Here is a 26,135-nt window from a genome sequence, read left to right on the forward strand (position 1 = left end):
GTGATTCTCACTACACATGCTTCCGATTCGCCTCCCTCTCTTCTCCTCCCTTGTCCTCCTCTCCTGAGCTAGAAGCGCAGTCCCAAAGGGCCTGGATCTCCTCTTGCTCCCGGTCCCACCATCCCTGGGCCCCCAGCACCCCCGCCCCTGCCTGATTTAATTTGCAGGTGAGGCCCAATTTTCCATTCCTCCCGCTGATGCTCGTGTACTGAGAAAAACATACCAAGAGATCAGTGTTTTCTGGAAGCACCTGGAAAGGCGGGGTCTTGGTGGAGTTGGGTGAGGTGGTAGCTTGAGGTGTGTATCATATTTGTACGGAGGTGGAGGTAGGCGTCGGGGGGCCAGCAGGCAGGAGCCACGGGACAGGAGTCTGAAGGGCCAGGGCACTGAGCCCGGGGGTCGGGACACCAGTGACACCTTCCACTCTCACCCACCAGTCCCTCGTCTCCCATGCACACGTCTTGCCTCACTTTTAAGTGTTTTCTCCTTCAAACTCGGATGTGGGAAAGTGAAAAGCCTCGGGATGGTGTGTATAGGTTCTTCAACCCAGATGCCCAAATAAGAAATGAACAGAATAAAAGAAAAAAAAAAAAAAAGAACTTAAATGCAAACCTTGGCGACTATGGTGTCAAACTTTCTTCTCATTTCAAGGTCCTCTTTCTGTTTATTAACCTGTGAAATTAAAGACCTGTGTCATTTGTTATCATTTGCAAAGATTAAGAAAGAGAATTTTTGGTAAACTTCCCTTAAGCAATGAAAGAGTGGCATTTTAAACCATTTCACTGCCCAAACTATTATAGGAATATAAATTATAATATTGAATGTAAATTAGAAGAGAAAATAAATTTGTACCCAGAAAAAAAAGTACTTTATAATAGAGATTATAGGAAAACATGCAATTGTTTGCTTATGTGTATTTATTTTATTAACATTATTGTGTACCAGGCACTGCACTAGACTCTTAGAATAAATAATACATAAACCTTGCCATCAAGCATTTAGGTTCTAGCAGAAAATGGGTTTCTAAAATGCTTCAATTAGGGAATTCCCTGGGGGTCTAGTGGTTAGGGCTCTGAGCTTCCACTGTGGGGGGCAGGGGGCGGGTTCAATCCCTGGTCGGGGAACTAAGATTCCCACAAGCCATGAGGCTGGGAAAAAAATTAATTAAATGCTTCAATTAAAAAAATTTTTTTTTATATATACCAAAAAAGGAAGCAGTGCAAATGTTAGTTAGAAATAATAAATATATGACCATCCGACTTGAGAAAGAGAACAATAGCTACAGTGTTGAATCTCCCTGTGTAATTGTAAGTGTCCCATGACCACCACCCTCCCAACCAGGTAACCACTATTCTGAATTTTGTGCTCGGGATTCCCTTTTATTTTCTTGATAATTTTTTGTCGCTTTTTATAGACTTATCTTTTTACCCCATTGGTATCCTTAAACAATATACAAACTTAGTTTTGCTTATTTTTAAACCTTGTTTAAAAATCATAAAGTATGTGTTCTTCCTCAACTTGTTTGTTCCATAGTTTCTGAGATTAACCCATGTTGATACTGGAAGTGGTTCATTCATATTGGCTGCTGTATAGTATTCAAGTGTATGAGTAGAGCATAATTTATTAATCCATTCGCTGTCAATGAACATTTGGGAAATTCTAATTTTTTTCTTTTATACATAATATGGCTTTGAATATTCCTGTACCTGTTCCCCCAGGCACATGTGCTAGGGATCTTCTATGTGACATTATATGCCTAGGAGCGGAACTTTGGGGCATATGTTACGAGAATGATCAGCTTCAGAAGATAACCCAAATTTGTTTTCCAAAGCTTTTGTAACAATATACATAGTCCCCAGCAGTTTATGAGAATTCTCTACTCCACATTCTCACCAACACTTGGTACTGTTATATTATTAATGAAATCAAGCACATTTTCAATCAATGTTCATTGGCCATTGAGTTTCCTCTTTTGTGAAGGGCCTGTTAAAAACTTTTGCCCATTTTTCTATTGGGTGGTTTTTTTTCTTATTGACTTGAAGGAGTTATTCTCGTATTCCTGAAAACAGCTTTGTGAATACAAAAATGGTGTGAATATCTTTGCCAAATTGGTGGCTAGATTTTAAACTTTCTTTGAGGGGGTCTTCTGATGAGAAGGGGCCCTTAATTTTTGTAGGGTTGATATTTTTAACTTTCCTTTTATGCTTTATTTTGTGTCTTGTTTAGGCAATAATTTCTACTTAGAGCTCATATGATTTGTTCCCTAAAATTTTAAAAGACTGTTTTCCCTTTATATTTGAATACTTAATCCATACAAAATGGATATGTATCATGTGAGGTAAGGAGCCAGTTTCATTTTATGCAATTGTTGAATCAATTGTCAAGCATCTTTAGTGAAAATTCCACCCTATTTACATTGATCTGTGATACTGATATATACTGAGTATTTACGTATGTCTGGTTCTGCTCCTGGGTTCTCTATTTTCTCCCAATGGTCTATCCCTGGCCCAGTACCATGATGTCCTAATTACCTTAAATTTATATTAACAGCTTACAGGAGAAATCACTCCCTACTCCATCATGTCATTATTTCACTTTGTTTCCTAGCTATTCTTGACTCTTGTTCTTCCATATTAATTTTAAAATAAGCTTGTCAATTCCATGAAAAACCTTGTAGTAATTTTGGTTGGAATTTTATTGAATATAGAGATCAGTTTGGTGAGAACTATTATCTCTAAGATAATCTAGTTTGCCTATGGCGACTAAGTTATAGCTCTCCATTTATTTAGTTTTTGTAATCCCCTTAAGTTTTTTTTAAAGTCTTTATTAATCGCAGTCAATAAATTTTTTTTTAAGTCTTTACTGAATTTGTTAATATTGCTTCTGTTTTATGTTTTAGTTTTTTGGCTGTGAGGCATGTGGGATCTTAGCTCCCCAGCCAGGGATCAAACCCGCACCTCTTGCATTGGAAGGCGAAGTCTTAACCACTGGACCGCCAGGGAAGTCCCAACAGGTTTTACAATTATTTTCCATGGAGATTTTTACAAATTTTTATGAGATTTATTTATGAGCCCTTTATAAACTTTGTTAATTATAAATTTTTATAAATTATAATTTCTCCTAATTTTTGATTGAGAAATCCAATTGATTTTAGAATGTTGATCTTATATCCAGCAATCTTGTTAATTTAAATAATTTGTCTTTAGTGTTTTGGGACGTTGGCTAAGTGGACAATTGCATCCTCTTTGAATAATAACAGTCTTGTTTTTTTCCATTCTACTCTTCACACCTCTTGCTGTCTTTTTTCTTATTCTACTACACTGGCCAGAATTTCCAAAATAACTAAAAAATGGTATTAGGCAACCTTACCTTGTACTGATTTTAAAGAGAATGCTTCCTGTGTTTCACCAAGAAGTCTGTTTGCTGTAGGTTTTACTCTTTAGCAAGGTAAAGAACTTCCTCCTACTTCTCATGGGACAGCGATGTGTATGTGCACATCTGTGTGTGCATAAGATTGGATGTTATTTTTTCCCAAAGAATTTGCATGCATCAACTCAGAATATCATATAATTTTTCTCCTGTAATCTGATTGTGTGGGGAATTACATTAATAGCTTTTGCCCAATCCTTTTAAAACTTTATGCATTCTTTTGAATTTTGCAGCTTGAGCCTAATATTGTTTATGAGATTCATCCATATTGTTACATGTCACTGTAAGTTATTCCACAACTAATTTAATTTACTCTATTTTAGATGGACATTTGAATTGTTTCCAATTTGGGGCTATTACCAACAATGCTGCTCTGAATATTCTTGAAAATGCCTCTCTTCTATGAGTCATTCTAAGGTATCCTCATCTTAAACATTAGTAGAAAATTTGCCAAACAATTGTCAAAATTAGTTCTACTACCTTTTGAAAGGTATGAAAGTTCCCATTGCTTCACAACTTTGCCAACACTTAGTACTGTAAGCCTTTTATTTTTGTTTTTAAACAATCAATCTGGTGTGAGCAATACTATTTCTTCATGGTTTTACTCTGTTTCACTTATTGTTAATGAGATTGGATATATTTTTGTAGGTTCCTCATCTGAATTCCCACTTTTCAACTCTTTGCCTATGTTTCTAGTGGATAGTATATCTTTTATTAAATTGATTTTAGGGCATATTTATATTTTGTGGGTACTCATACTTTGTCAACTCTATGACTTGTGAAATCATCACTACAGTCAAGATAATGAACATACCCACCACTCCCAAAAGTTTCCTTATGCCTCTTTGTAAGCCAATCCTGCCTCATCACCAGGCAACCATTGATCTGCTTTCTGTCACTATACATTAGTTTGCATTTACAAGAATTTAAAGTAAGTTGAACCGTACAAAGGTATTCTTTATTTTGTCTGGCTCCTTTCACTCAACATAATATTTCTGAGATTCATCCTTGTTGCTGTGTATAAAAACGATCCATTTCTTTTTATCTCTGAGTAGTATTCCACTGGGTAGATAAGGTACAACTTATTTACCCATTCACCTATTAATAGACATCAGGGTTATTTCTGCTACGAACATTTACATACAAGTCTTTGTGTGAATATACATTTTTACTTATCTCAGATAAATAATTAGGAGTGGAATAGCCAGATCACATGATAAGTATAGATATAAATTTTAAAAAGTATTTAAATTTAAATATTTTCTAAAGTGGCTGGATATTTTACATTCTCACCAGCAGTAAATGAGAGTTCTAGGTGTTCCTCACTTTTGACAGCACTTGATGCGGTCAGATTTTGACATTTTAGTCATTTTAGTGAGTATATAGTGAGTGATAATATCTCACTGAGATTTTAATTTGTATTTCCCTAAAGATTAATGATGCTGAGCATCTGTTCATGTCATAGTTTGCCAGCCATACGTCTTCTTTAGTGAAGTGTCTGTTCAGATTGTTTGCCCATTTAAAAAATTGGGCTGTTGACCGTGTTACTGAATTGTAAGACCACTTTATGTAGTCTAGATGCAAATCTTTTGTTAGGTACGTTTTGCAAATATTTTTTTCCAACACTGTAGCTTGCCTTTTCAGTTTTCTTTTAACATTCTGAAGAGCAAAAGTTTTTAATTTTGATGAAATGCGGTTTACACTATTTAAAGAAATCTCTGCCAAACCTGATGTCACTAAGATCCTTTCTTGTGCCTTATTCTATTAATTTGTGGGTTTAGCTATTACATTTAGATTTATGATTCATCTCAAGTAAATTTTTATATGAGGTATGAGGCAAGGGTTGAGGATGATTTTTTGCCTATAGCTATCCAATTATTCCAGCATCACTTGTTGAAAGGATCATCCTTTCCTGCTTGAATTGCCTTGGCACCTTTGTTAGAAATCAGTTCATCATATATGACCCAAAGGGTCTACTTCTTGGCTTTCTATTCTTTTCCATCAATCTATATGTTTATCCATATGCCAATATCACTTTATCTTGACTACTGTGCCTTTAAAGTAAGTGCTGAATTCAGGTTGTGTGAGTGCTTTCTCCAGCTTGTTCTTTTTCAAAATTGTTTTAATTATTCAAGGTCCATGAATTTCCATATACATTGTAGAGGAGCTTGTTGATTAAAAAAAAAAAGCCTGCTGGGATTTTGATTGGGATTGTATTGTATCTATAAATCAATTTAGAGATAACTGACAGATTAATAACATGCATCTTCTGAATCACAAACATGGTATGTTTCTCCATCTAGTTAAGTCTTCGGTTTCTCTCAGCAGTGTTTTGTATGGTTTTGTACATATTCTGTCAAATTTATCCATAACCATTTCATATTTTTATGTTATCACAACTGGAGTTTTTTAAAATTTCAATTTTTGATTGTTCATTGTTAGTACATAGAAATGCATTATTTTGATCTTTGTAACCTTGCTAAATTCACTTATTAATTCTAGTAGTTTTTTTGTAGATTCCTTAGAATTTCCTATATAAATGATCATGGTTATCTGGGAATAAAAACAGTTCTACTTTTTCCTTTCTAATCTGGATGCCATTTATTTCTTTTTCTTGCATATTATACTGGCTAGAACCTAAAAAACAATGTCTAGTGGAAGTGATAAGAACAGAGAGTCTTGTCTCATTTTCTGATCTTAGACTTAAAACATTTAGGCTTTCACTATCAAATGTACTAATGGTTATGTTTTGTAGGTGTACATTATCAGCTTTAGAAAGTTTCCTTCTATTCCCAGTTTGCTGAGAGCTTTTATCATAAATGTATATTGGACTTTCTCAAATGCTTTTTCTACATCTATCTGCCCCCTGGCTCCAACGTTTTATATTTTTCCCACATGCAAAATACATTCATCCTCATCCAAGGCCTCAAAAAATCTCATTCTATAACAGCATCTGCTTGAAGTCAGGATCTCATTACTTAAATCAGGTTTAGGTGCAGATGAGGCTCCTTGAATAAGTCTATCTTGATTGGAAGACCCAGGAACTAAAGAGACAAGTTATCTGACCCCACAGCCAACATACCATGGTGGGACATAGGATAACCACTAAAGACACTCCCCTTGGCTCATGGATTTATCAATTCCCACTGGAAATGTGTGATGGTTCCTAGGCACAGAAATTCAGACATGTATTTTATTAGAGTAAATGTCTGGGTTACCAAAATATCAGTTTTCTAGCTGAATGGCCAAATGCTGGCATGTTACATGTAATAGAACTGGACAGACTTGAAGCATGGCTCAGAGGGAACTCAGGCAACAAGGAAACCAGTAATGGGATCAAAGCCCACTGCAAAGATAACTCAGTGCTGTGCCCTCGGAATGAGAGGCTAGAACAACCTTTGTAACTCCTTTCTATCTCAAGTCTGGATTGTTCCTAGAAATAAGGTGCACTGGGATGAAGTAGATAGAAAATTAGTTAAGGGTAAGAATTCAATTATGGTAGTTTTCTGATAAGGACCCTCTTTTTTGTTAGCTTCACAATCAATGAAAGTTCAGGTTACAAAATCTACATATAAAAATCAGTAGCATTTCTATACACTAACAACGAATTATCTGTGAGAGTAAAAAGAAAATGATCCCATTTACAATATCACTAAAAGCAATAAAATATTTAGGGATAAATGTAACCAGGGGGGTGAATAATCTCTACGCTGAAAACTGATGAAGACACTGATGAAAGAAATCAAAGAACATACAAATAAATGGAAAGAAACTTCATGTTCATGGATTGGGAGAATTAATATTGTTAAAATGTCCATACTACTCAAAGCCATCTATAGAGTCAATATAATCCCTATCAAGATTCCAGTGGCACTTTTTACAGAAGTAGAAAAAACAATCCTAAAAATTATATGGAGCCACAAAGTCCCCAAAAAACCAAAGCAATCCTGAGAAAGAAGAATAAAGCTGGAGGAATCATACTTCCTGATTTCAAACTATATTATAAACCTACAGAGTCAAAACAGTATGGTACTAGCATTAAAAACAGAGACATAGACCAATGGAACAGAATCAAGACTATGGTCAACTAATATTTGACATGGCAGCCAAGAATACTCAATGGAGAAAAGATAGTCTCTTCAATAAATGGTGCTGGGAAAACTGAACAGTCGCATATAAAAGAATAAAACTAGACCCCTATCTTACACCACTCATAAAATTAACCCAGAATGGATGAGGGACTTAAATGTAAGACAGGAAACCATAAAACTAGACAAAAACATAGGGAAAAAGCTTCTTGACATGGGTCTTGACAATGATTTTTTTTTTTGGATATGACACCTAAAGCACAAGTAACAAAATAAAAAATAAACAATTTGGGACTGCATCAAACTAAAAAACTTCTGCACAGCAAAAGAAATAATCAACAAAATGAAAAGGCAACCTACAGAATGGGAGAAAATATATGGAAATCATATATGTGATAAGGGGTTAATATCCAAAATACATAATGATCTCATACAACTCAATAGCAAAAACCCAAATAATCCAATTAAAAAATGGGCAGATGATCTGAGTAGACATTTTTCCAAAGAAGATGTTCAAATGGCCAACAGGTACATGAAAAGGTGCTCAACATCACTAATCCTCTGGAAAATACAAATCAAAACCACAATGAGAGATCACCTCCCACTTGTTAGAATGGGTTGTCACTGAAAAGACAAGAGGTAACAAGTGTTGTCAAGGATGTGGAGAAAAAGGAACCCTTGTGCACTTGTTGGTGGGAATGTAAATTGGTGCAGCCGGTATGTAAAACAATACACAGGTTTCTCAAAAAATTAAAAATGTAACTACCATATGATTCCACTTTTGGGTATTTATCCAAAGGAATCAAAACACTATCTTGAAAAGATATATGCATCCCATGTTCATTGAAGCGTTATTTACAATAGCCAAGACATGAAAGCAACCTAAAAGTCCATCAGTGGATGAATGGATAAAGAAGATGTGGTATATTTATACAATGAAATATGATCCAGCCATAAAAAAGAAGGCAATCTTGCCATTTGAGACAACATGGATGGACCTGGAGGGCATTATGCTAAGTGAAATAAGTCAGACAGACAAAGACAAATACTGTATGATCTCATATATGTGGAATCTTAAAAAACAACAACAATAACAAAAAACTCATGGATACAGAGAACAGATTGGTGGTTGCCTGAGGCAGGGGGTAGAGGTGGGACCGAAATGGGTGTAGGTGGTCAAAAGGTACAAACTTCCAGTCATAAGATAAGTAAGTCCTGGGGACGTAATGTACAGCACCGTGACTGTAGTTAACAACACTGTATCGTATATTTGAAAGCTGCTAAGAGACTAAATCTTAAAAGTTCCCATGATAGGAAAAAAATTATAACAGGCATTCCCTGGAGGTCCAGTGGTTAGGAATCCACGCTTTCACTGCCGCAAGCTGTGTTGCACAGCCAAAAGGAAAAAGAAAAAAACTGTGTAACTTCACGTGATGATGGATATTAACTAACTAGACATCTTGTGGTGATGATTTTGCAATATACGCATGTATCAAATCATTATGCTGTATACCTGAAACTAATACGATGTTATATGGCAATTATATCTCAATTTGACCAAAACAAAAGGATAAATGAAAGCCACCAAGCGTAGGAATCACAGAAAGATTCAAAATTATTTCATATGCTTCTCCTAAAACTAACTAAGGGTGCATCATTCCATACTTTATTGCTTACCTATACTTACTGATCCTGCCTTTTTACTACAACCTCTTTGACTTTTTAAACTAGGCTCTTAATAGGCCAGAAAATAAACTGTATTGAAAACAGTAATAGACAAGCATGGAACAAAAACCCTTCAGGGAGCGCGTCTTTTAATTTTTACAAAGTGACTCTGGTCAACTCCACCTTCTCCCTCTCCTCCATCTGGCCACAATCACAAATCTCCATTTCTGGAAAAAAGCACTGTAGCAACAAAGAAAGCCCTAATAGCCACAAAGCCAGCCTCCCTTCCAAGTGAATAACAGAATCCCTTGGTGGGGGGAGGGGGGGTGCCAAATAGTGATCTTGTTGGGCCCAAAGTTATGCCATGGAAACCCAGTCCTAAGAAGAACCTTAAGTACACTCCTTCTACTGAAAATATGAGCCTCCAGACCAGCTCTGAACACGCTGAAGGCTCTTGTGCTGTCGTGAGGTTTGCGATGCAAGATCTTGCTGCTTGGCAACAAGCGTGGTGCTCCACTACTAAACAGCAAAATAAAACATGATTGGTTCCCCGTGGGCAATATAATAGCACCAGTTAACCGCTGACGGTTCAAATAAAGCGGCAAAGTAATTCACAAACGGTGGAGTCCATTCCTAGCATAGGCACGAACTCACTGATGGAGCAGTTTAATTTCTTCTCTAATACTGCTAAGGAACTGACAGTTTAACATCTGCTTCCCACTCTATAAAAACACTTTGTATTTTAATGACAATGTGCACATTTAGTTGTTTGTTTTCAGAAGCAACTCCTGGACCAGGGGGAATGACAGAAGAGGAAGGGGGTGGGGCAGAAATCGACCAAGTATACTCAGTTCATGGAGATGACTTTTATACGCTAGGGATTTGAAAGTAAAGAGTTCAAAATAACACATTTGTTAACACATGGTTTCTGTGGATAGCTAACCATAATTTTTTTCCTGGCCTGCATTCCCAAGTTGGTTTCATAGAAGGCTTTATTGTAGTCCCAGAGCATTGTTTTGCATTAATTTCTATGACAAGGCACCCAAAACACATGGTGCTGAGAGTAACAAAACAGAGTTAGGGAAACAGTCATGACTTGGCACAAAGTGTGACAAGCTGTAAAAAAGGGAATGTTTCAATATCTGAAGTGGTGTTGATTTCCTATGAACAACCTTTTCTCTTCTAAACAGTATCATATTCTTTTCAAGCACATTTAGAACGCAAGTCAAGCTGTGTTTTATTTTTGATTATAATAAACACAGTCAGTTTACTGTAACAAAGACATAGTAGTGGTGATCAGTTGAAAGCCAAAGTACGACACCATGAGCTGGACGGGGGGTGGGGAGGTGGGGGGTGAAGTGGGGGAGCCTGGTGGGGGGGGGCGGGTAGTCAACTGATAAAATAAAAGACCAGCCGTCTGGAAAGTTCGCTTAAAAGAACATAAAAAGGCAGTGTTTTCTTATGAGACTAACACAGAATGCCAAAATATCTGGCTGGGCTCTTTTTTGTTGTCACTTATGGCAATTTGTAACTAAAAATAGTAAATCCTTCAAAATACTGGGCTCTCATATCTGTTTTTTTTAATCCCTATAATAAAATACAAAAATTTTGTACACTGCTTTAAATTGTTAATACTCTTTCTTGTATAAGACTCTTCTACATAGTAAGTATATTTATTAAAGAACTACTCAAATTGTTTTCTCCAAAACAATCATTAAAAATGTTTATAATTATACATGCATTTAGATTATGGATAAAGGTGAAATGAAGAGTTCACAGTAAACAGTTACAAATAAAGTTTATAAAACTTTCATGATTAAGTTCCTGGATTCAAATTTATTAAGAAATAATGTAAATCCACTTACCATTTCTTGCACTAATGATTTTTCAAAATCAAGCTCACATATTAATTTGTCTCTGCCATTGATTAGCTGAAAGAGAGGAATATTACATTTTGATTAAAGGTAAGAAAACATTCAAGATTCCTCCTCAGTGAAATTTAGCGAAACATTTTGATTCTAAATGTGAGAAAAATGGATCCCAATATGATCAAAGCAAAAATTAAATGTCCACAGATTACCATGTAATAATGATATACTACTATATAATTATTTTTATTATATAAGCAAGCAAAACATATATAAAAATGTCAATTTATTTACAACCTTTCTCACCCCACCCCCCCAAAAATGTGACTCAATGCATAATAAAGCAAGTCTTACTCTATCAAAAAGAGCAATTTTGCTTAACTCATTATATGAACCATTTCTCTTATTTTAGGTTTTGGTGCTATATTTATATGCATATCAAGCCATATTCATAACAATTGAAAATAGCCATCAAAGCATATACTGCAGCGCCTTTGTACCAACTTGACTTCCCTCAGTATTTTATTTTTTTTATTTTTATTTTTTATAAATTTATTTTACTTTATTTATTTTTGGCTGCATTGGGTCTTCATTGCTGCACGCGTGCTTTCTCTAGTTGCGGTGAGCGGGGGCTACTCTTCGTTGCGGTGCACAGGCTTCTCACTGTGGTGGCTTCTCTTGTTGCGGAGCACGGAGCGCACAGGCTTCAGTAGTTGCAGCACGCAGGCTCAGTATTTGTGGCTCGCGGGCTCTAGAGCACAGGCTCAGTAGTTGTGGCGCACGGGCTTAGTTGCTCCGCAGCATGTGGGATCTTCCTGGACCAGGGCTCAAACCTATGTCCCCTGCATTGGCAGGCGGATTCTTAACCACTGTGCCACCAGGGAAGCCCCACCTCAGTATTTTAAATGATCATTTGCAATTTGCATGTAGTATATACACTGACAAAATTCAACCCTTGGTTTTGACATCCATTCAATTCAATTAATTCATATATTCATTAATTTAATAAACATGTATGGAACACCTTTCAGATGCCAGACATTTTGTTCGGCTGTGGAGGTAGGGAAACGAAGTTAAACAGATCCCTTCCCTGGAGCACCTACAGTATGCTAGGAGAGCACTGTGAAAAAAATGACTGTAATACATAAGAAAAAAGGTTAATAAGTCAAATCTTCAGGTAGTCGAAAAGCATAAAAATCCACATAACCTGGCAACCGTAATTATAACAAGTTCTGCTATACCTGGTGTTAATGGCACAGGAGGGCCATTTGACAAGGGTTTTGAAGGATCTGCAGAAGTTCAACAAGTTGGAGAAAGAAAATGGCAATAAAAACAGCAAAGTAACCACAGAGAAGCCTGGAGTAATGGAGGAAGTGGGAAAAGTTTGGTGTTTGTGGACCCAGGGTGCATAGAGACAGGAACGGCAGGAAATGAAGGGAGACAGAGATTCAGGGTGATATTATGAGGGGGCTTGTTCACCTCAATTAGGAGTGGAGGGCAGACTGGTGTAAAGTGCAGAATAGGGGTTGGTTCAAATCAGAGCTCTGCTGCTTACTAGCTGTGTGGGTAAATTAATTCTATGCTTCAGGTCTTCGTTTTCTCATCTATAAAATTAGGATAATAAAACCTACTTTGGAGAGTTCTTCTGAAAAGAATTTGATACAGCAAATGTGAAAGTGCTTAGCTGCTCCCGGCACATAAAAATCACCCAGAACGTTTTCAGGCAGCCTGATTTTATGCTGAAGGCAATGAGAAGCCACTGAAGGTTTTAGCACGTAAGATTAGGATACTAATAACCATAGCAGGGGTGTAGAAGCTAGATTTGAAGGGGATGAGAGTGGAGACAGGAAAATGAAGTAGGAATCTATGAAAATGATGGGGCCTCAACTAAGTCTGTGACAATGTTGTTGCAGAGAAAGGGGATGGGGGTAAATTTTGGAAGGAATGTCTACAGACCTAATGACCAACTAGATATATGGTATGAAGGAAGGAGTAGATGGGAATTCCCTGGACTCCACGCTTTCACTGCCGAGGGCCAGATTTCAATCCCTGGTTGGGGAACTAAGATTCCACAAGCTGTGCCATGCGGCGTGGCCAGAAAAAAAAAAAAAAAAGAGAAAGTAGAGAAGGACCCTAGATTTGTCACTTGGTCCTCTGGGATAGATGCCAATGTCATTCATTTAAGTGGGGAACACAGCCAAGTCCAGATTTGAGGAGTAATGAGTTCAAGATTTGACACTGAATTTGATGAACATGTAAAGCATTTTTTTTTTAGCAAATATTTTTGAGAGCTAATATAAAGGTAATAAAGGATAGACACAGTTCTTGACCTCCAGGGAGCAAATAGTCCCAGGTATGCGGGGGCACAGAGGAAGCCCCTAATTACCGTAGGGAACAGAAGGGGACTGTCAAAGAAGTCTTCCCAGTGCATGTAACATGGAAATTGAGGGTGAGGACAGAGTTAATATTACAGATGTGGTGTTCAGGGAAAACATGAAGTGGGGGGGAGGTTCGGAAGTCATCTGTAACCAGATGTGCCAGTTACGGGAGAGTCTGAAGTCAGCCAGAGAGAAAACAAAGACCAAGGATAAAGAGAATTCCCAAGAACAGCATTCAAGTGAAAGATGGAGGAGGAGGAAACATTGACAGATATTGCTTAGGAAGGTGTGAGGAAGTGAGCAAAACATCAGAAGCAAGCACTGCTGCAGAGGGCATCTCTGACATGGGGCACAGTCCTGCCACAGAGAGTGGAAGATTCAGGAAGGAATGAGACTGAAAAGGACTGGGGGCAAGATGAACCTCATGGTGACCTTACCAACAGGAAAAACTAGCAACAGGGGTGTGAAGAAGGGGCCAGTAGATACAGATTTCTTTTAGTTGATATTTGAAGAAGAGTGAATGGTAATTACTTCAGGGGTGATCAGGGTCAAGGGACACCACCCAGAATGATGGCTTGGCTATGTCCGTAGGCCAGAGGGAAATGCTTAAAGGCATGTGAGAGAGAGAGGGAGAGAGAGAGAGGCTGATGAAGAAAGGTCCCAGAAGAAGAAGAAGGAAGCTTGTGAAAATGACTATACTACCCAAAGCAATCTACAGATTTAATTCAATACCTATCAAATTACCAATGGCATTTTTCACAGAACTAGAACAAAAAATCTTAAAATTTGTATGGAGACACAAAAGACCCTGGATAGTCAAAGCAATCTTGAGAAAAAAAATGGAGCTGGAGGAATCAGACTCCCTGACTTCAGACTATACTACAAAGCTACAGTAATCAAGACAATATGGCACTAGCATAAAAACAGAAATATAGAACAATGGAACAGGATAGAAAGCCCAGAGATAAACCCATGCACCTATGGTCAACTAATCTATGACAAAGGAGGCAAGGATATACAATGGAGAAAAGACAGTCTCTTCAATAAGTGGTGCTGGAAAAATTGGACAGCTACATGTAAAAGAATGAAATTAGAACACTCCCTAACACCATACACAAAAATAAACTCAAAATGGATTAAAGACCTAAATGTAAGACCGGACACTATAAAACTCTTAGAGGAAAACATAGGAAGAACATTCTTTGACATAAATCACAGCAAGATCTTTTTTGACCCACCTCCTAGAGTAATGGAAATAAAACCAAAAATAAACAAATGGGACCTAATGAAACTTCAAAGCTTTCGCACAGCAAAGGAAACCATAAACAAGATGAAAAGACAACCCTCAGAATGGGAGAAAATATTTGCAAATGAATCAATGGACAAAGGATTAATCTCCAAAATATATAAACAGCTCATGCAGCTCAATATCAAAAAAACAAACAACCCAATCCAAAAATGGGCAGAAGACCTAAATAGACATTTCTCCAAAGAAGACATACAGATGGCCAAGAGGCACATGAAAAGCTGCTCAACATCACTAGTTATTAGAGAAATGCAAATCAAAACTACAATGAGGTATCACCTCACACTAGTTAGAATGGGCATCATCAGAAAATCTACAAACAATAAATGCCAGAGAGGGTGTGGAAAAGGGAACCGTCTTGCACTGCTGGTGGGAATGTAAATTGATACAGCCACTATGGAGACAGTATGGAGGTTCCTAAAAAAACAAAAAATAGAATTACCATATGACCCAGCAATCCCACTACTGGGCATATACCCAGAGAAAAACATAATTCAAAAAGACACATGCACCCCAATGTTCATTGCAGCACTATTTACAATAGCTAGGTCATGGAAGCAACCTAAATGTCCATCAACAGACAAATGGATAAAGAAGATGTCGTACATATATACAATGGAATATTACTCAGCCATAAAAAGGAACGATATTGGGTCATTTGTAAAGATGTGGATGTACTTAGAGACTGTCATACAGAGTGAAGTAAGAAAGAGAAAAACAAATATTGTATATTAATGCATATATGTGGAATCTAGAAAAATGGTACAGATGAACCAGTTTGCAAGGCAGAAATAGAGAACAGAAATAGAGAACAAACGTATGGACACCAAGGGGGGAAAGGGGGGTGGTGGGATGAATTGGGAGATTGGGTTTGACATATATACACTAATATGTATAAAACAGATAACTAATGAGAACCTGCTGTATAGCACATGGAACTCCACTTCGCTGTACAGTAGAAACTAACACAACATTGTAAAACAATTATACCCCAATAAAAAAAAAGTCAAAAAAAAAAAAAAGAAGGAGGAAGAGATGGAGTCAGGCAAATAGGTGGAAGGATGGGTCAAGGCAAAGAAGAATGTCCCCTCTTCTGATGAGAAGGAGTAAAGGTAAGGCTAGGTAAGCTAAGTGACAGGGTGAGCAAGAGAGTGGAGAGGAGAAAAAAAAAATCCAGGAGTCTGCTATGTTCTCTGTGAATTAGGGAACAGCAAGGAGGAATGGAGTATGGAGTTGGGGAAAGTAGTAATGATGGAAAGAACGGCAGTGGGTGGTTAGAAAGGGTGCTAATTACAGATACAAATGACTACCTATAAAATAGATAAACAACAAGGCCCTACTGTAGAGCAAAGGGAACTATATGCAATATCCTGTGATAAACCATAATGGAAAAGAATATGAAAAATAATATATATATATGTATATGTATAACTGAATCACTTTGCTATACACCTGAAACTAATATAACATTGTAAACCAACTGTACTTCAATCAATCAATCAATAAAATAATTTTTTTTTTTTTAAGGATGCTAATTAGATCCAAGGGAAAGGATGGGTAGAGGGAGGGCATAGCACCTAAAGGCAAGGATCAGCTTGTCTCCAATGGCACAGCTCAGTCCCTGAGCAGGGCTGGGGAAGAGTGGGTACTGGTTACATGAGAGCCTCAGAAGGGGAGGTGGTGGTGTAGCTGAAGATGTGAAAGGCTGAACAGCGGGTTTAGAAAAGTAAAGGAATGAGAAGTGGAAGGAAAGGAAAAGATTTTGTGTTGAGTCTTATACCTTGGTCTGAAAAGAAGTGTCATTAAGTTTCCAATGGGCATCAATTAGTGGCGAACACCAAGGCCATTGGCCCCAACCCTGCCTGCCTCCATAGATGTCTCTCAGCAATTATCTCTTCTCTCTGTTGTACTTTTACCCTCTCATTCTTCTTTCCATCGACGTCATTTAAAAATACTCTAGTTTCGGGCTTCCCTAGTGGCGCAGTGGTTAAGAATCTGCCTGCCAATGCAGGGGACACGGGTTCGAGCCCTGGTCTGGGAAGATCCCACATGCCGCAGAGCAACTAAGCCCGTGAGCCACAACTACTGAGCCTGCGCTCCGCAACGGGAGAGGCCGCGACAGTGAGAGGCCCGCGCACCGCGATGAAGAGCGGCCCCCGCTCGCCGCAACTGGAGAAAGCCCTCACACAGAAACGAAGACCTAACACAGCCAAAAATAAATAAATAAATAAATAAATAAATAAATAAATAAATAAAAAAAAACACTCTAGTTTCATCTTTTAAAAAATTCCTTCCTCAACCCCATGTCCCCCTCCAACTACTCCCCGACCTCTCCTTGGCCATCCGCAGCCAAACTTCTAGAAAGTCGCACATGCCCACTGTCTCCACGTCTGCATTCACCCCCCTTCTCAACTGCTTCCACGTTCCAGTAAATGACCCTCATTAATTACCAGGGTCATTTTACTTGCCAAAGCTAATTGTCCAATCCTCCCTTTTTAGCCTTCTGCACACCTGGCCTCTGGGCAGCACTGGGCACGCTGACTGATTCCTTTCTTTTTGAAACTCTTGCCTGGCTTCTGTGATAGCCACTCTCTCTCCTGCTTTCCCCCTGCTCTACCGCTGTTGTCATTTTCATTTGAATGTCAGTCTTCACTTCTCTCTGCTTAATCTCTCCCACCTTCAACCTTCTCAAAGGCCACAGCTTTTATTGCCTAACCATCTCTTGAATTCATGCATCCCCTTCATCCCCGTGTCACTGCCCTCCTTCTGTTTCAGGACTTTATATTTCCCCTAGTTTATACAAGAAATCTTTTAACTGGCCTCTCTGGCTCTGGATTTTCCTCCCTCCTGTTCATCTTTTTTCTGAAACAGGAATCCAATCCTGCCCCAACGTTCAAAGCTCCCCATCCGCTCAGAAGGCAACTCAAACCCCTTGGCATGAATTACACTCCTCCATGATGTGCCCTGCTTCTCACCACCCCAGTTCCCACAACTCCTTCCGGCCAGAGCAAGTCATGTGCCCTCTCCATTCTCTTGCTCTGGCTCGTCCACCTCCCCTTCACCCGTTCCTGCTAACGCTGACCTTGCTTCCAGGAGTCACCTCGGTGCCCTTCCTCCAGCCTTCCCCGATCCTTTACAGTCCAGGCTGGCTGTGGGACCACCTGCCCCCATGGCAAGCGACGCTGCCCTGCTTCCTGACGCTGATCATGCCTGGGCTATAATCTCGGATGACTGTCCCCTCTCAGAAGGAAATTCATGTTTACAAATTTATAAATTCATGTATTCAGCCACAGCTGGAACACAGATTCAGCTGTCATTTGATTATTAAAATTTAAACATAAAAGCTACCGAATCCCATAATTGACAGCATTTAGCCCGTGGAGACGGCAAGAGGTCAGCCTACCCAAACTCCATCCCATTTTCAACTTGCTTTTAATTGCATCCTGGACTGAAAAGGGGAACATGTGGCTTATCCAGAGGCTTCTGAGCTGCCCCTTTCCTCTCTTCCGGTTCTGTTTACTCCTCCCTCACACCCCAGACTCCCCCCTCTTCCTGCCCCAACACAAATTCTCACCACGTGGTCTCACCAGATCCCACCTCCTGCTCTAGCCATACCAAATCACAGAGTTCCACGGGCATAGCTTACACTTTACGCATTCACACACTGTATGCAGCTCTTCCACCCTCCTACCCACCTGGAAAAATCACTTCAAGTGAAGGAGTGTGAAATCGGTGTGGAAGAATTTGTGAAGCCTTTTTCTAGAACCTTCCAGGTAAAGCCAGGCATCTCTTCTCTATGTACGTACTTCTATTACAGTCCCTATCACACTGCCCTATGGTTTTTGTCTCTCCCTCCAGACTTGATCTCCTCCACAGCAAGCCTGCGTGTGTGTATGTGTGTGTGTGAGATGTGTGTATATAACATTTTTGTATCTCAGCAGTGCCTGGCACTAAAAGGCATCTGATGAACATTGCTGAATTAATTGATTTAGTGGAGGATATTGGAAACAAACTGGTAAATATAAGCTCTCATTTTATTCAACAACTCCTGATCTGCTTTCCAATTGACAAAGCACTTTGACGTACATTATCTCATTCTGTCCACACAGTAAGCCTGTGAGACTCAGGAAGGAGGATGAGGAACCAGCCCAAGTGGCCACAGTGTCAGAAATGGAACAGGAACCCAGGGTTCTAGATTTTTCCTGATCAATACCAAATTATACCTACACTCAACATCTGGGTAGAGGCCCAGTGCATATAAAGAAAAAAAGAAAAGAAAAGAGACAGGATAAAAAAAAGATGATCAAACAAACTACGGATTTGCTATATTTGTCTAGAACAGAGCTGTCGAATAAAAATATAATGTGAGTCATATATATAATTTTATACTTTACAGTTTATAGTTGAACTTATAGCCTTGTTAAAAAGGTAGAAGAAACAGGTGAAATTAATTTTAATGATATATTTTATTTATCCCAATAGCTATTCAAAATAGTATCATTTAAATGGGTAATAATCCACATTAAAAATCATTAGTGAGATATTTCACATTTCTTACGGTACCTAAGTCTTTGAAACCCAGTGTGTATTTTTCGCTTAGAGCACATCTCAATTTGGGGGCTGAAATTTCATGGGAGATGCTTGATCTGCGTTTAGATTTCATAAAATTTACAAATAAAAAGGTAGATTCACGTATTCAAGTTATTCAAAATATACATAAAAGTTTTTCAGTAACTGAAACAAATATCAGTATTTTTATACTGAAATTTAAAAATTAAAATTAAACATAATTTAAAGTTCAGTTTCTCAGTTGCACTAGACACAAGTGTTCAGCAGCCACGCACGGCTGGTGGCTACCACGGGGCACTGCGGCTCCAGAAAGCCAAGGCAGCATTTAATCGAAATACTTAAACCCACACAGGGTATAACCAGCCACTCAGGGGGGGATGTTTCTTTCTAACTAATGGCTTAACGGTGAGAGTTTCTGCTTTAATTTCCTTGAACTGCCCCCAGAGAAGACTAGGCTCATCCGACTCATCTTTCCCAGCGACAGTACTGACTGAGTAGTTTAAGGAGCATTTACATAAACTGAGATGGTTCCCTTGCAGGTTATTAAGCGAAACTAGAAAGCTGAGATTTCTTTTTTAACCTTAGAATTTGATGCCAAGAAAGTTAAACTTGTCAGTTCTGTAGACTCTCGTTATCTCTGTAAGAATGGCATTTGCACCCTCATCACTGAAAATAGGACGAAGCACAAGAAAATGACATCATGTTGTGAAAACCTGTGATGGATTCAGTGATCACAGAAGACATCTCCCAACTCTGACCGATCATGGTATACATTTGTTTACAAAATAGTTCTTGGAAGTAACTTTATCTAAAACCTAAGAATACCCAGAACTGCAAAATCAGGTTGAAATCTGAATCTAAATCACCTGAGCTCTGGATATGAGGCTAGCGTGACTGAGGAACTGAATTTTTAACTTTATCTAATTTTAATTAATTTTCATTTAAAAATTAATACTCGATTCAGTTCGCGGAAAACATTTTTGTTTATTTGGAAAAATCAAGGATGTAAATCCACGTTTTCGTCTATAAATTTTATGAACTCTTAACTACATTCTCATTCTCTGAGTCACTCAAAGAGTATTTTTATTTTTAAGTGCGCCGGCCCCGTGCTGAGCGCTGGGAAGAGATCAGAGACCGAAAGGTAGTACTGTCTCTGGGTTGTGGGGTCTCCAGCAAGGCAGACTGACCATCACAGAAAAGGGTTTTGAGAGCTAAGAAAGCACAAAGCAGGAGCCCCTGACCTGGGTGTGGAGAGAAGGAACTGCTGTGGTCCTGCGGCATTAGATGCCCCAGGAAACCTTGATCTTCGTGATATCAAAAGAATTTCCTGCTCTAAATACAGATTTCCTGGATATACAAACCCAGTTCATTCATATACAGAAAAATGAACATAAACTAACATCTGATCTGAAAATAAGGCTGCTCATTTTTAATAATATCATTTTTCCACAAGCACATCTTCGGACTCCCTGTGTCATATGATGTTTCAGTTCCTTACAGTCAACAAGGTAGATACTCAGTTATCCCAAATAAAAGAAAACATGAATTTGTTTTCAAGATGGAATCCTTTTTCATTACTAAAGAAATAATCCTGAGTAATGGGAGAGATTAAATACAGAAACTGACTTTTCTCTACATCATAAGACAAGGGGGACACAGGGTTATTTCACCAGTTATGCTGATATTTCCATTGAAAAGAGTCATTCATCAATGTAAAAAAGTTACAGTACCTTTTGAATGGTTTTATGATCCCTTTCTGCCATCTCTTTCAGACTTATAATTTCATCTTCTGTAAACAAAAGGAGAGAGAGGCCAACCATGAAATTACAAGCTTATGGCCCTGAATTCAATCCGCCTGCTTCAGGCAGGCTGCACACTGCTGGCAGGCATGGTGGACCAAGTCCTAGCAGGACTGTGACCTTCACAACTGCCCTTGACATTCACAGCCTTCTTCCTGCTGTTCAGATGGCTGGTCAGATAGGGATTAAGAACTAAGTTCAAGATCCAAGTGTGGCTGAGGGTTGAAAGCTTTTCATCGATACTAGCAAGAGACATTTTTGCTGTTAGTCACAGCCAATACAAACGGCTTTAGCAGGTGGTACTTTATGACTCAGTAAGAACTACCAAAACCTGAAAAAGCATTACTATACCACATCAGAAGAGAAACGAAACTACACTGGCGTGGTATAATTTTACATTCAAGGAATATTGTCCTGTATCTGATTTTATCAATGTTTTGCTGTGAATTTTGAATTGCCTACTCATAGCTTTTCATACTGCAGATTAAGGGCATCATCGTGTGACTAACATAAATAGAAAGACAGTAGTATGTGCAAAGACTTTAAAGCAATCTAACTTGGTGATTTAAATGCAATATTTACCAATGTTTATAGATATAAAAAAGAGGGTATAAAGTCTACAAATGGAAATTTGTACTTAAAATTTGTACCAAAAATTGCAGATAATGTAGTAAGTAGTAGCATATTTTTCTGAAGGGCCAACTCTGTTTCTCCACAAAGCACACCCCAATATATATGCTTAAATATTAAAATGTTAATAAATTTTAGATAATTGATTAAACACATGAAACAGAAATCAGCACAAGTTTCTATCTGTTTATAATATTTCTAAGTGATATAGAATACTGATGAGCACATTTTTTTCAGAGGCCAATGCTTGGCTTAAAAAACAACCACCCTGAGTTAAAAAAGGCATGGCTAAGGGAGTATGACCAATTTCTGTCTCAAGAAAAGAATGAAAATCAAAAGTGGCTAACAAACTGATGTTTTAAATGTAAGTAGCCAAACAAACATATGTTTGGAAAAGACAAGCATGGCTATGAATTTTATAAAGTGCCCAATGTACAGAGTTTTCTCAAAAATGACTTTAAAATGTTACCTAATACTGAATTTTCTTTTAGATTGAGCTGGATTTCTTCTTCGAGCTCTGAAATAACTTGAAGCAGTCTCTCATTTTCCACTTTGTACTCCAAATTTTCCTTTTCCAGAGCTGTTCTTAGAGGGCTGCCGTCTTTGATAAAAGAGTCCTAAAAGATGGAGAATTCCATATTTCTAAGCAGGGAGCCCAAGGACTTAAATATGCAACACAAGACAATACAGATACAGAAGAGCTATCATATAATTTTCTGAATTCTATTACACACTTATAATATGAATAGTAAAAAGGAAGGAGACTAAATAGAGCTTGCTGGGAGAAAGGCTGCAGTACATTCTGTACAAAGACCACAGCACATGGGGACAGTTTATTGACAGGAATAATGCATATCATACTGTTTGTGTGCCCTCATCATTCAGGTCAATTCATTATGGAGGCAGCTGGGGCCCCTCCACCCACACTTCCCTCTGTGTGTGTCTGAAGTGCTGTCCGCCCCGTAACCAGGCAGGCTGGGGAGACCGCGGCTGGGCAGCAGCCGGGGGGAGGGCAGCAGCGCCGGGGGGGCGGGGCAAAGCGCACGGCCAAGGAGGGGGGCTTGTCGCCTTTGTGGCATTCCCCAGTGTCAGTGCTGCCAGTGTCATGAGGAGCACATCACATGTCAAAGTGGTGACGTTTTCAGGCTGGGAGCCGCATGGAGTCCATCAGGCACACGGATAGCCACACAGTTGGTTTTCTGCTTGGTGAAGGAGCCACCCAGAGGCAATTCATATTCTGAACATTAACGTGGCTTTGCATGCTTGTCACACTGGGACTGTGCAGGCGTTTAATGCTATTGAGGACTTCGGTTTAAATCTCTATGCAAACAGTGATTACCTTGTAAGAAGGTTTCAGGATAACTTACAACAAAAGACTTTAAAGTTATAGTTTTAGTAAAGCAAACTCATTTACATTTTTATTATGTGCGTCTTTTGTTTAAATCTTGCCATGTCCATTATGGGAGAAGCTTTTTCTTACGCAGTAGAAGCTTATTGGGACAGCTAGTCTTCTTTTCTTCTTCTTCTTCTTGTTTGTTTCAAAGCTTTTGAAAACATCTGAATATGCTTGCTTATGGCTGTCTAGATTTTATTGCCACACTTTTTTTTTTGAATTAAGATGTAATGAATTGGAGAAGTTGGTGCAGAACTTTATACTTCATGATGATAAAATATTAAACTGATTATGCAATCTCAAAATATTAAAGAGTATGCTTGAAAGTCATTGTATTGTTACACGAAAAGAGAGAAGCGTCTACATGCCTTCCTTCAAAATTAATATAGACACTAGAAATACTTTTGAACTTTAAATTAATCTTCAGATGAATTATAAGCTATTCTTTTTGTAGCAATGCCATGATTGCAAATACACAAGAATAAATTCTCCTCTCAAAAACAAAACCATTCCTCCCAATATAACTGGTGTCCTTTTGAAACTATACTTTTATTTAACTTTAGAGCTATCTGAAAGTAAATTATTAAAAATGTTTTCCTCTGTGGTCATAACGGTTCAAAAGAAAAATAAGTGGGTACAATGTTTTATAGTACATGAATAAATCCTTGAAAAACAACAAGTGACTTACTAATGAAGTTAGTTATATCAGAGTTAATATTTAAAATAATGTTGTTAAATTTTGCACTAAGCCCAATTATGAATCTTCATGATTTTGAGCCACCATTCCATTTAAATTATTTAACCCCAATTCATTCTTAACTAACAAATCTAATAGCTAATAAACAACACTGTTTTCTTAATAAAGAATCCCAGTCATTAATTTCTTGTCCCACATGGTTCAACTTGAGAACATCACAGAAAGTGTTTCTAGACTAAAAAAGCTTTCTTAAAGACAAATAACATTTGCCTTAATAGGCTTAAGCATACATTTCCTAACAGTGGCAGAAAATGAACATCCACTGTGGATTACGTGAGCACCCCTTATTATAAACGAAACGAGAACTATTTGAATTAATCAGATGAAGTGTAAAATTTACTAGGGGTAGCAGCTAATACCTAAGTGGATTTTCTAAAAATCCGGTAGAAAAGCAGGAAACAAGGAAACACCTCCAACTCGAGGGGTTTTTTCCTCCACAAATCCATCGACAGCCCCTGTTCCTGAGAGGTTAACCTTTAGCTCTGTCCCCACCATCTGTCAGCTGCAGGAACTGCAAGTAATTAACTATTCAGATTCTCACAGCAATGAGGACACTCATTAGCAAAATGAACAAAGGGATAGTTCTGGGCGGCTACGGTCATCTGTTACACTCTGAGTGGCAGGTTTTGTGGTGGTGTTCCTTCTACCATCTGCCCACACCACTAGCTTTGGCTCGCTTAAACCATGAGACTTCTTTAAAACAAACTGCGTTAACAAACCGAAGTTAAGAAGGATGGAGATCATTAAAATGTGGTTAACTAGTTAAAGCTATTAAGAGCCACATTATAGCCTAAGACAGCCTGTGTGTGATCCATAGTCACTGTGGAAATTTAAATTTATAAAGTAACTTGCCAATTTAGAGTTTTTCTATCGTGTAGTGAAAGCTAGGACTTCAAGTGGTGGCTTACATGCTATTTCTCTTGTGAGCCAAGATGTGCAGTATCACTGTTCCCAGGTTTCAGAATCCCAGGCTGAGTCATGAAAGAATCGTTTCTGAAAACAGGTGTACTCCGGAGCCTTGCCACTCAAAATGTGGTCCAAGGACCAGGAGCCTCAGCATCACATGGGAGCTTTTTGAAAATGCAGAATCTCCAGACCCAGCCCAGAATCTGTATCTTAACAAGAGCTGCAGGTGACCCCCACACACAATAACACAGTAAAGGCTGAGAAGCAGTGTTTGGAGCGCCGCAGGTGCCTTCCCAGCAGTCCCCCTCCTGCCATATTGGCGTCTCAGTCCTGCAGGCTCCACGTACAGTACTTGGACATCTCAATGTGGTGCTGCGGGTGGAGTGGGCTTCTGCTGCATGCCCATGCTGCATGACAGTCACGGAGAAGAGCAGGTGCTTTCCCAGTGAGTGACAACCAGGAAAGCGGCACACTGGGGCAGTGCAGCCCTGCAGAGCTGCCACTCTTGAATGACAGCTGTTTCAGAACCGTCAGCAACAAACAGTTACGTTCACCTGTTGGTGGGGGTGAGGGGATGTGGGTGTGATAGTTGCATAGCTCATCCATGCTGGGGTAAGAGAAAAATGAAAAATCTTTTCAAAACAACTCCAATTGCAATGAAAGCACATATGCATGTGCCTGGGCACACAGACACACAGGCACACATACCTCGACAGGCTAGTTTCTTTAGCAATTCTCAAGTGGACTTATCAGCGTACTGCATGGCAACCTGATAACTACAGCAGTGTGCCATTAAGTCATTGCAGGTTTTTACAGAACCTGAAAAGACACTCAGCCCTTGAATGTAGTTGGTCTGGGGTGGGGAGGGGTGGGAATTCAACATTAAGGGTGTTCTGACCTGGAGAGATGAGGCTTCTGGAACTTGAAGAGATTCCTTTTTCTGATTTCCATCTTGTCATAAATATAAGTTAAACTAGCTGTTTATTAAACCTTCCCTTTCCTGTCATATTCTTAGATTTCATTCTACAACAGTCCTAGAGAGGGATTATGACTATTAACTATAGAGCGATTTATATAATTGGACTACGAGAAAGAACAAGCTATTGTGTTTCCTTACTGTTTATTCAGTTTGCTTATTTCAAGCTTTTTGCAAGTTTTTTCCAGTGCTGCATTGACATTTTCTAATTGTTTCTCCAAATTCGGTTTCCAAATCTAGTTTCAGACACTTGCTGTCGCCAGTTTTTTACACCACTAGAGGGAGCAGTCGTATTAGATGAAATTTCAAATTTAAAAGGTAAATCACCTAGAACTTGAGTGCCATGGAGCTCTAGGAAAGCTAGTTCTTAG

The 26,135-nt window shown here is 38.6% G+C and overlaps 1 protein-coding gene across 1 annotated transcript in view; it reads right to left on the reverse strand.

Annotated features, from left to right (window-relative positions):
* The window catches only part of LOC309625884 (uncharacterized protein C10orf67, mitochondrial), a gene marked incomplete at its 5' end in the record, with an annotated part of 107,591 nt that overhangs the window by 41,826 nt on the left and 39,630 nt on the right, over window positions 1–26,135 (reverse strand). Inside the window, 4 exons of the mRNA XM_082385929.1 lie at window positions 613–672; window positions 11,048–11,113; window positions 21,034–21,092; window positions 22,202–22,349. Of these exons, the coding sequence (XP_082242055.1) occupies window positions 613–672; window positions 11,048–11,113; window positions 21,034–21,092; window positions 22,202–22,349 (333 nt within the window). The remainder of the gene's footprint in view (window positions 1–612; window positions 673–11,047; window positions 11,114–21,033; window positions 21,093–22,201; window positions 22,350–26,135) is intronic.

This window comes from Balaenoptera borealis, assembly GCF_965194805.1.
Source record: "Balaenoptera borealis genome assembly, chromosome: 3".
NCBI lineage: Eukaryota > Metazoa > Chordata > Mammalia > Artiodactyla > Balaenopteridae > Balaenoptera > Balaenoptera borealis.